At 38.6% G+C, this 12,385-nt stretch overlaps 1 protein-coding gene across 4 annotated transcripts in view; it reads right to left on the bottom strand.

Annotated features, from left to right (window-relative positions):
• Positions 1-5,120: 5,120 nt before the first annotated feature.
• Positions 5,121-12,385, bottom strand: part of LOC101852236 — an 8,287-nt gene continuing 1,022 nt past the window's right edge. For 2 of the 4 annotated variants that reach the window (XM_035969357.1, XM_005096866.3), the window contains exons 2-3: positions 11,962-12,076; positions 5,121-6,360 (exon numbers count right to left, since the gene is read on the bottom strand). In XM_035969357.1, coding sequence (XP_035825250.1) covers positions 5,923-6,360; positions 11,962-12,066 — 543 coding nt within the window. In that variant the 5' untranslated portion in view covers positions 12,067-12,076 and the 3' untranslated portion in view covers positions 5,121-5,922. Of the gene's footprint in view, positions 6,361-11,961; positions 12,080-12,385 lie in introns of all 4 variants that reach the window. The other 2 variants (XM_035969356.1, XM_005096865.3) reach the window with 1 other exon arrangement.

The raw sequence follows: 12,385 nt of genomic DNA, 5'->3' as shown, positions 1-12,385 counted from the left end.
GAAAGAAGGCCGCTTATTGGTCGCATAAGGCCGGCCTCACATAGGACATGTGGTGAAACGAGAAATCTGAAATCTGAAACAGGAAAAGCGTGCGACAAAGAATGACAACAAAGACTTTAATGGCAGCCTGCACATCGGACGTGGCATCAAACTTGTAACGTGAAATGCGTTTCAACACACGTTGAGATTAAATGTACATGTTCATTTTTTGTGTGGCGTGTGGCCACTGACGAGTACTCAAGCAAGCCACGCTGGTGGTGACAGCCAACTCCTGCCGGCTTCCTTTGAAGTTTTCCATTAGGCGGGGAACAAAATTGGGGTAAAATATTTCTTTCAACATTTTTATTTTGAAAAAATATTGTGATATATTCGGCAATCAGCGTACCAAAATTAGCAAAGTCATCGCATAAACGATCGGTTTTCAAGCTTAGTTCAAAAGATTTATAAAAATATTGTTCATTACATGTCAACACAAGAGTCGCCCAACTATAAATTTTGGGTTGTCTATACCAGTTCTCCATTGATCGCGTAACAGCAAGAAGTAAGCATAGGTCCATCAGAATGGACGATTATAGAAAACCAGTAAATTGAGTTAGTACACGCCAAGGGACCCTACACGTCGAGACTACAAAAATAGAGATCAGAGGACCCAATAGGTTGTAAAAATGGAAGCAACCAGAGTTGTCATATGACATTCTCAAATAATTGAAAGAGTCCATCATCCCTTTTTTCCTTCAAGGAACAAAAGGTTCTTGTGTATTCTCCTCTTTTATGTCTCAAAAGGAAATGGTCTTGAGACCTAAGCTGTGCTTTCTTCTTTTTCTGCGCTTTCTCAATAAAACTAAGATCATCAGTGTGTCTTCATCTGATGAGTCCATTTTGTCAACTGAATTGTCGTGTAAGCCTACTTCTGAATTGGTGTTGTTTCTCGTCTTGTATTTCACCACACGCCAGTCCTATGTGATTGCCTGATGTTTCTAGTTTCACATTTCTTGTTTCCTGTTTCACCTATATGCGTTTCACTACACGTCCTATGTGGGGCCGGCCTATGAGATAAAAACAATAGGCTAAACGAAAAATGGTTCATGATGCAGTTGCCATGGATGGTTTCCGAAAACAGATAAGGTTCGTTGCAGAAGGAAAATGAGCGAAGCCACGTCAGTGGGGACTGTTCACCCTGTAAGTGACTTAGTTGAATCAATCTGAGTTTGCTCATTTATTGCTTGTTGAAACAGAGTTGTTTTTTAAAAATTGATTTTAATAATTTTTTTAAAACGAGGAGTCCATGATCTCCTTTCGTTGAAACCAAGGTCCACTGTATAAAGAAACAATTTTGAGAAAACAGGCTTTGACTTGAGAATCGTGCACCATGAAGGTATGCAGGCACACTGCCAAAGTGTAGAGGAAGTCCCAGTTAATATTTTGGTATAACATGATAGGGTTCAACTTCATTTGAAGTGCAGGGCAAGGGAAGAGGAGACGGATCCTAAGCATTTTCTTAGTCACTTTTTTATTGAATACTCTGCCACCAAAATAATTCCTTACAAAATACAGTATAATCCACATCTATTGACATTTTGACATTATATCGACATATTTTTCCATTACGAAATTTTTACTTCAATATCTTCAGTAAACAATTTCTCTTATATCGACTTTTTTTCGGCCCACTCTGCTTTATCGACATGCTTCCTGGGTGCCTGGCGAAGCCTACGAACATAAATGTGGGGAAAAGCCACGCTAACGGTCAACACATTAGTTCTTCGTTAAGTCCGCATACTCGCCAAGTAGCCTATTCGACACACCAGGCTTTAGTAGGTCATGTACTTTTGTAGGGCCTACACAATGTAGTCTCCAGCACAGTACAGTGCATCACAGACATGAGCATCTCGCGCGCTGGGCATCACCTCCCTACCCCCACTCCAGATCACTCACTCCCCTTCCCCATCCCAGTCTGTCGCTGGCTTTTGCCACTGTCAGTGAGTCAGTGCCTCGCCTTTCCATTTTCCTCAGCAAGCGGCCATTATCAGGCCTTACAAGGATATTGCGCTGGTGTGTAGTGTGTGCCTCGCGCTGCTCGGTCTTTGGTACCGTAACTCCAACACCCCCCCCCCCCCTTGCCTCTTGTAAGTTTCACAGTGTAGTTTTGTGTAAGAACCAAGGGAAGCAAATTAAAAAGTAATGTTGTCTTTTCATCGCTCACCTCCCCTTGTTTTTTCCTCTTTGGCTTTATACTTTCATTTATCGACATTTTTATATATTATATCGACATCAAATCCACTTCCCAAGGTATGTCGATATAATTTAAGTCGATTATACAGTAATTAGAAGTCAAGTAAATGAAAATCTTCTTAAATAATGGCCCAGAAATGGTGTAACTATTTTTTAAAAAATGAAAACACATTTTTGTCAAAAAATTGATTCTTTACTTTATCAGCCCGTAGCGAGAAACAACATGGGCCAACTTTTCATCCCTTTTACTTCTAAAGCCTTTAGAAGACACATACACATTTTATTTTATAGACTTTCAGAATAGTCACAGATCACACTTCAGAGAAAAATAACAGAAATAAGACAAGGACAAAGATGAAGTATCATTAAAAGTAAAACTGTTTATTTAATTTGTGCTCATGCCATGATAACACAGCTGAGAATGATATGATATACATATATAATGTGGCTGGCTGAGAGATATTCAAGAATGGTAACAATCAACAAGCTACATTATTTAATGGGAAGAAGCTCCTCTGTCACATTTCATTTCATCTCATTTATGGTCGAAATAATCCAAAATAGCCACCCATTGTCAAGGGGAAAAAAATGGTAGTCTTTGACACTTTGACAGGAGGACACCTTGGACAATGTCATTATATTACAAAAATAAACTCAAGGGAGGGAAACAGGGTGCGGTCGTTTGTACATGCAGCAATTATTTTGGAAGGTGGCCATTAGACAGTAGATTCAGCAGTATTTACCTGTCCGAGGCTGTTTTAAGGATCAGATATCTCAGGCCATACTATACACTGATTGTACAAGTTTCATGTACAATCAATTCAATACCCAAAAAGAAAACCAGTAGGCAAAAAAATGAAAGTATAACGGAAACATGATCAAACAGGTACCATCCATAATGTCTAACAGACCATCAAGACTTAGATTTCCCCTCATCTGAATTTAGGGCCACTTGCATTTCTGAACGTATCCCAAATTTTATCGCTTTAAATTTTAAATAAATATTAATACCTGTATATTGTACATGTACTTCTTATCCATCCCTTACTTCAGACTGTTTTCTTGGGGTTCCCCCCCCCCCCGATATAATCAAATGATCAATTATGAAGTTAATGCTCTTCTTTTCTTTTACCCAAAGTGTGTGAATCATTTCTGAAAATAAGGCAAGTTTTTTGTGATTCTTTAGCCTACTTAAAGGGTTCGAAACAATTACCGTAGACTTTGTTCAGCACAAAGCCTTTGAACATGAACTTTCTGTTACAGTTATGTGACAAGTTCGACTATTGCGTACCATAATAATGCCAAAAGTGCTACAAAGCAAAAATATTTATAAAAATATATGTACATTGAAAGAAAACACCAGTATTTAAAGTATTCAAAAAGTAGAAATACATTAAAATCTGCTGTGAAATAAATTTTCAAGCAAAATAGTGTACATGATCACGGAAAGTTTATGCCATCAAAAAACACAACTGCACACAAACAACACTGTGCATACTTCATTTTCTAATTGGAAGAATAACTATTTACTGACTGGGTGAAAAGAACCTTATGAATCTTGTATCTGGGTGTTATACCAAGTAGTGGAACTTGCACACAAAAGGATATGGGTTATTTCCAGCATTGCCCGACACAATAGACAATGTACTCTTTATTTTTAAAAGTTCTTGGCCCCATTTTCCACAATATATTCATCCAACTGTTAATGAGTTAATGGCATTTGGCGATCATCAGTGGCAACTGAATACATGGATTATAGTGATATGTGTCAAACAGGATAGAATGCAGTACGTGTGTGGGGATGGGGGGGGGGGGGGATGCAGGGGTGGGAAGGGGGAGGGGACAAGCTGATACAAATGACCTGGTCAGTCAAAGAAGTAACTGTAAGTTGTGTGAGCTTTCCATCCAACAGGACACACGACTATAAATAATGAGCTCTTTCACATAAACTGCCCTATTCAAACAGGAGGAAAATTCATCTTTTTCCCTATCTTCCGCTTCATGCAAAAATTATTGGCCTCTGGAGCAGGATGAATTTTTTTCTTCCCTGTCATTTAGCCTTTGGGAGAACATTATGTGAAGCGTGCTGACAAAATGAGTTACTCTATGGAAATAGATATATATATATATCACGCTCAGAGGTCTAGCATCTGTATTTGTTACCATTTTTTTGTCCAAAAGTTGCCACAAAAATGGTAAAAGTTGCCATTAATTTTCAAGCTTTCTACTCTCCGTGACAACATTATATAGCAATATGTTGATAGAGGTAACTTAATCTAAAACACTAGAATTTCTTGTGCCCTGTTTTAAGCATCCAGAATATCATTTGTAGTCACACAGAGTGTAAAAACGTTTAAAATAAAGGTTTCACAACAGGATGAAATCAAAATTAGAACAGCAAATTAATAAACAATCACAAAAATTAGCAAATAAGGGCGTGTGTCAACCCATCCATAGATTGGCCGTTTTAACCCTAAACATCTGTAATTCAAGAAAAAGTTCAGGATATAACATGTAAATTATGGAATCACACACAAGGGGCCTGCCAGTGTCAGTATTCGGTTTCGGTGGAGACACGCTCGAACATAACACATTTTTTTTTTTAAAAGGTAGGAAGAACATTACGCTATACTATATATATACACACACCAAAAAACCCCCACAAAAAAACAATACATCAGAACAAAAGCGAGAAGAGAACAAATAACACACCAACAAATTAAAACACAACAAAGAGGGAAACATGAAAGAGAAACAGCAAAATAGTATGTAATGTAGCCTATTCTTCAAATGAAAATTACAAATCAACGTGGTTTTAACAAGTGAGAAAGAGACGAAGTGAAGCGAAAGTGAAAATAAACTTTCTTTTTAAAAGTAAAGAGGTTTGATTTTTTTTTTTTTTGCGCGAATGCTATTCGTCTTTGTTGTTTTTAAATTATTTTTTCTTCCCGGCGGTGTTTTTTTGTTGGAAATATGCAAAAATCGCGGCCACGATTCGCCGGTCGCGGCAGCGACAAACACAAATGCTAGATACATTAAATTTTTACAATTTATAAGTAAGAAATAATAAATTATAAAAGACATGTTATACTTAAAGTATATGGTATCAATAGAGAAAAAAAATCTACAAATTTGACCCTGGTGTCGATTTTTGGCCAGTATATGGATTGCGAGAAGTAAATCATTTTGTCAGCAAGCCACTGAGTCCCAAGAACTATATGTGACCCAAACTCCTAGCCTAAAAAGACATGCATGATGCACAATATATGATTTCTTTGAACACAATGAAAATTTGCTCAACAGAGACCCTCAAGAGAAGCATAGTAGCCTATCAGTTGAAGCAACTATTTGTCTGCCTTGAAGGCAGAAACAGGCTCTTGGGTAAATTCTGCATTTAATTGTACAGCTCGGCTTTTGTGATTAGGAGTGTTGTTGTACTAAAGGAAACAAATGGCCTTCAGGAAAAGAAAAAAATCTTAAAATATATCGGTGGGAGAATACCAGTATACGTTTGTAATAGGACAAAATATATATATAAACTAAACAAGACTAGCCTACAACACATTCAAATATTTTTTTAAACGTCATGTAAAGCGCATTGAGCTACTTTTTTTGGAAATGCGCTATATAAATGTTATATATTATTATTACTATTATTATCATACAATTCCTGAGATTCAAAAGAAATATTCAGCCTTCAATTTTATAGCAAAGGCTATCTTTGACAATATGGCTGAATTTTTCAATGTTTTCTGCTTCATCATCAAAAAACACAACCGGTCTTTTGGTCAAATGTCCATCATCAGCACAATCTACCTCATCTGTGCATGACATATCTTTTTCCCTCAAAGTCAAAAACACCTCAGCTTTATTATAGCCACAAATTATAATGTTCCCCTCTCGAACCCAAGGGAAATCATTGGCACCTTTTTCTCTTCCTTTGCTGTTCTGACAGAAGAAATTACGTAATCCTAGCCTGTCAACCTCCATCAACAATGTGTCCATGTTCATTTGAGATGGTCGAATGGCACTTATCACATACAGCTCACAGCCTCTTTCCCCTATCAAATGACGGAGAAACTCTTTGTTTACACGACTTTCAATCCGTTTGGTTTCTTTGTTCACAATCTGAAGAAAAAGAGAAAAAAAACAACTTGGTCTAAATAAGATAGAAGTACAAACTTCAAAAACTTTCACACATGTATACTCACTTCCCCAAAGGCAACCACTTACTTTGGTAACCTCTTTTCCAGCAAAAAAAAGCCATTTTTCTCTTTTTGTCACCTTCCCATGAAAAAATTGGCCAATTTGCTTTCTTACTTTCCTCCGTTCTTCAACACAGATGTACACATACTTGTGCATCAACCTTCCTGGTGTCTACGGCCGATTACATTGAACAAAAGTTTCATTTTGTGATATTGTGGCTGAATCAATCAGCCATGATTTGATTCACCATTTTGGTTCGTTTATCCCAACTTTTATACCGCTTAACATTTCAACTCCTTCACAGACGAGCTCTGCTTCCTACTTGAGTCTATTTTCCAAAAACAAATAGGTTTATGGCCTTTTGCACACTTGATTTGTCTGTTCTTAAGCGTTTTCAACCATAATATGGTGAATTATATTTTCTCCTAACACCACAGGCTCTTTGTTAGCGAAACTTGAAGGATTAATTTGCGCACCTGCTCCGCGCAATTTACCGATCCGTGCAATCTTGCGCTGCGCATTTTTTAAAAGATCATATAATTGCGTGGCAATCTTAAGATTATGCTGCGCGTTTTACTAAAACTTTTAGCAACTGCATAACTGCGCGGCAATCTGAAGATTGCATTAATATTTCATATTTTTGAAATTATATTCTTTTAAAAAATCTACTTCCATCTTTATTCTTTTACTCACATCAAGGAACATTCACACATTTTCAAAAGTGTAAATATATGAAAATTTAAATTTAAACTTAAATTTAAATTTAAATTAACGTATGACACTGCAAGGTCACAAGAATGATACAATGCCAGGTATCAAACTCAAAGTTCACAAAGTTCTTTTAATTTATTTTATATTTTTTAAATAATTTTTCATTTATTCACTTCCACCTTCATTCTTTTACTTACATCAAGGAACATTCACCTATACATTTTTTCAAAAGTGTTAAAATATAAAAATCAAAATTAAAATTAAAATTAAGATATGAAACTGAAGAGCTCACAAATATAATACAATTATATGATCTTAGAATTGCCGCGCAATTACACAATCGCTAAAACGCGTAGATATCTAACGCAATCATAAGATGGCTCCGATCGGTACATTGCAAGGAAAACATTAATTTTGAAATTCAAACATATCTTCATTTCAATCAAACACAGAAACACTGTTCATTCATAATTGTATCAAATCCACATCTCAGACACCCATCATTCATGTGAACAGAAGGTTGGTCACCTTACAGACCTTTAACTGATACAAAGAAGAGCCACATTTGAAGATATGTCTCAATGTAAAAGACAATCTGAAAATAAAAATTTGAAACCATAAAAAAATAGAATAGGTTCACAACAAAAAGTAAAAATGATGAGGAAGAATGCTGCATTGTTGAAGATAAAGTATGAGGAAACTGGAGAACTGAGACATCCAATCTCTTGAAAAAGGGAAAACCCAGCAGTTGCAGTCACATGCAAGTACAGTAGTCTCCGCCTAAGATCCCACAGCTTACGATCCCAGTTTGCTTAAGATCCCGCTGTTTTAAGAAAACAGAATTTTTACTATACAAAAGTCACCCCTAAGATCCCGCTCTGATTCACTCTGAAGGTCTACATTCCGGTAAGATCCCGCATTTCAGATCATAAACCCAGGCGGGACAGTCGATCAACCAAGAGTGAGAAGTTGAGATCAATAAACTGTCCGTCGCGTCAAGATCAGCCACTATCGTGAATGTGATCACATACACGTTGTAAAACTCGATGAAGTGATACAATGTTTGCCCCAGACGGGATCACACCGGGGTGTGAACTGACCGACACGTTTGTTTTCCCCGAACATCGCACTCACACCTGAGCTCTCCACCTAAACTTACATCACTCGCTGGGTGGGTAGGGCCTACACGTTCGCTCTAGGCGGGATCACATTGAACCTATCATTGAACTGTGAACTCTTCCCTGACCATTGCAGAGGTTTTGTCTACTCCCGAATTAGCGAGCGAGACAGACTGAATTTTAATTGGTGTGTACACAACGTAATGGTGTGTAACGACAAAGGCGGTTTTGGGGGGGGGGGGGGGGGGGACTCAGTCAGAGATGAAAAGCTATAAATTTTCGACAGATAAGGGGGAGGGGCAACTGGATAAGCATAGATCTTGAGACTCATGATAGAATAATAAGTGAAAATGGCACGCCCCATCCCACTATGCACTGTGATAGGCCATCAAGGTTAACCACTCTTTGCTCGCCATATGTCATAAACCCACCAAACGGTCACGTCAGTTCATTTTAGAGTGGAGGGAGACCATTGTACAGATCGTGAGCCTTAGCATGGGTCACCATAGATTCTTCTCTGGGTCCGTCGGTTAAGATCCCGGTTCGCCTAAGATCCCGCATTTCCTTGCTCCCGAGCACCAGGATCTTAGGCGGAGACTACTGTATTCTACTCCTGACTCTCTTGTCCATTCCAAACGTGAGGCAGCATGGTGAAATCAGGCTCTCATCAAAAATACGAGGGTCGTTCAAAAAGTTTTGCCTCCTCTCCAATAACTTCTAAACTATTCAAGATATCTTCAAGAAATTTGTACACAATTGACTTTCAATATGTATACTCTCAAACCCAATAAACAGAATTATGCTATGATGTCACACCTTTATGCTATTGAATTGCTGTTTACATCATGGAAGCTAGGGTACATTGTCGCAGAGAAAATGGCGTCTAGAAAACCTATGAATGTGCGCTTAAACTTTAAGCGCACATTCATAGGTTTTCTAGACGCCCCTCTGAAGTAAGGAACTTAATAACAGCTCTTTGCTTTAAGTTAAAGCAAAGAGCAGTTATTAAGTTCCTTACTGCAGAGGGAGCTGCACCCATCGATATTCATCTAGCGAATGAAGCTTGTCTAAAGTGAAGCATGTGTAGATGTAAGTTCTGTTCGAAGATGGGCAAAGGAGTTCGCTGAAACCAGTCCAGCAGAGACAGATTTGCATGACAATGCTCGTAGTGGTCATCCCAACTCTGCCAGTGATGTTCAACACCAGGAGAGAGTGGATGATATCATCCAAGCAAACCGGCAGATCAAAATAAGAGATGTCAGTGAAATGCTACGGATTTCTATAGGGACGCTCAGTGTATTATCCAAATGATGTGTTGGGTTACAGGAAAGTGTGTGCCCGGTGGGTTCCCCACATGTTGTCACCTGAGCTGAAATTGAACCGAAGTCAAGTTAGTGATGAACTCCTGGCTCGTTATACCGATGAAGGAGAAGCTTTCTTACGCCGCATAGTCTCAGGAGTCGAGACTTGGGTACACCATTATGACCCAAAGAACAAAAGACAATAGAAAGAATACAGGCACACTGGCTCACCTAGCTCCAAGAAGTTCAAAGTTGTTTCATCTGCAAAGAAAGTGCTTTATGGCAGAGTTTTGGGACTGCGATGGTCTGATTCATATATGGAATTTTTGGAACAGGGTTCCACTATCAACTCTGAACGATATATTGAGACCCTGAGAAAACTTACAGCACGGCTGTCACGAATTCGGCCCGCAAAATTTGCAATTTTGCACCACGACAACGCCCGTTCACACACGAGTCGACAAACTCAAGATGCCATGAAAAGTTTAAGGTTTCAAGAGACCTTACCGCACCCATCATACAGTCCAGACCTTGCTCCATCTGACTTTTATCTTTTTCCTAAGTTGAAGGAGTACCTCAAAAGAAAACGTTATGCAGATGACGAAGAAGTTTATGAAGATGTGCGTCGCTGGTTCAGTGGAAAACCACATGAATTTTTCACCGACGACATGCGACAATTTATTTGACGTTGGCGGATCTGCAATCGACAAAGAAGGCGACTATTTTGAAAAGTAAAGGTACTGTCATGTAGCAGACATTCTAAGCTTTCATTTGGTGTATAACTTTTGTATCATCAGTAATAAAGAAATTACGAACTTGGAGGCAAAACTTTTTGAACGACCCATGTAATATAATAATGAAAGTGAAGAAACTGGCACAATTTTCATGCAGGCTTGGGAATTTTAATGGAATTTTTGTTTCTTGGCTCAACACCTTTTATTTCCAATTAAAAACAACATTTATGCGTTGATCATACTGAAAAACGTTGATTAAAGGCCAAAAAAATGTAAATTTTTAGTTTCCATGGACTCTCAGGCTAAGGAAATAACTAAACTGTGGAGGCCATTTTCTCTGTAATTTTACACCTCTGAAACCAGGTGACCTCTACCTCCTTCAAACTCCGCCAATATCTCAACTTGTATCCAAGACATGGCTTACTGACAAAAAATATCAGTAAGCCGTGATCCAAGATGGATGATTTTTTCATCAAAAGCAAGATTCATATTACAGTGGAGACCATATACAACAGGCCCGGTAATAACAGGGATCCAGTAATAACAGGGATTTTTTAAATCCACGTTTTTTCCTACTCTTTGTCTCTATTAAAAGTTATCGGCAATAACATGGCCTCATCGGAGCCTAACCGGTTATAGCAGGGACAAAAGCTCGTTAACAATGTGTAAAGAGAGAGAGAGAGAGTAACGCAGAGATGGAACAAGCCCACGCAAGCCATGCCACTGCAAGCACACGCAGTGTGTGAAGCGAGAGAGGGCTGCGGTGTGCTGCAGACCTTGATCTAGCCCGAAACCTAGCAACACGCGCGCGTAATGTGTCACCAACAATGTCAAGCGCTAGAGAAAATGCCTTTCAATAGACAAAAAATAAGAAATTATCCAGGCTGTTGACAAAAGGCAAGCTCGACTGGCAGAGATTTGTCGTCAGTTAGACTTTCCACAAGGGTCGAATCACACCATTATCAAGGATAGAGAGAAAATAGTGGAAGCATACTCCAATGGAAAGTTTGCTCTGGATCGAAAGAAGATGAGACTACCCAATGCAGATGCTGTGGACCAAGCTCTTCTGATGTGGTTTAAGGAGGCAAGGACTGAGAAAATTGGTGCCAAAACCTCTGTTCGTGAGTACTTGTGGCAAGGGAAACTACCCATGAATAAGTAAAGCACTACCCATGAATAAGTATAGCTGGATTAGTCCACAAATGCTTACTTTTTTTGTATTTCTGATTTAACAGGGATCGAATATAACAGGACATTTTCTCTACTCCCACCATCCCTGTTATATCAGGTTTCCACTGTATATAATTCATAACAAGCTTTAAGATGATTCCAATAACTCCACATGCCCAAAAACTGGCAAGCACTCAATTCCATCGCGTCCTGACTCAAATTATCATTTCGGTTTCCTTGGATAAAACTGTGTTTGTGCAGCTCAGCTTCTGTGATTGGGAGGCAAAGGGCCATCATAAAAGTCCACTACCCCCCCCCCCCCTTTTTTTTTCAACGTGCTTTACCTATTGCACAAATCCAGGATAATTGTGGGGTCACAGTGGGTCCTACAGAACACAAACAGCAGATTCCGATTATCGTGATTCACAAAGGCATGATCTTTTTTTGTACCGACGTACAGAAGGTCAAAAAAATGAAAAGTTTCACTACCTTCAGAGTGTTGTCCCAGTCAAACACAACGATGGAGTCATTAGGGATCATGTGACTTTCAATAGTGCTGACCTCCTGAACAGACGAAGCAGCCAGGGTGGTCATGTTCTCAGTCCTACTGGGAAAAAAAAATATGTGTGTACAGCGTTAGAGTAGGCCTACGTGATATTTTATAAAACGCTTTTAAAACAAAACAAAAACAACTCTTAAAGCTGAATTCCCTGAACTCGTCTATTGCGCACATCATAATGAAATCATTTTCATTACAAAGGAATTTCATTATGTACATGACGCAACATCCCCGCAGAAAGACTGAGAGATACTCAATAGAAAGCAATAATTCCTCCTTTAGATCTGACAAAATTCTATTTTAAAAATTCCGACCCTACCATGAAAAGTATTTTTAAATTTTATCACACCATAA

The sequence above is a fragment of the Aplysia californica genome, unplaced genomic scaffold, assembly GCF_000002075.1.
Source record: "Aplysia californica isolate F4 #8 unplaced genomic scaffold, AplCal3.0 scaffold00140, whole genome shotgun sequence".
NCBI classification, from domain to species: domain Eukaryota; kingdom Metazoa; phylum Mollusca; class Gastropoda; order Aplysiida; family Aplysiidae; genus Aplysia; species Aplysia californica.
This window is presented reverse-complemented; position numbering and strand designations above follow the sequence as displayed.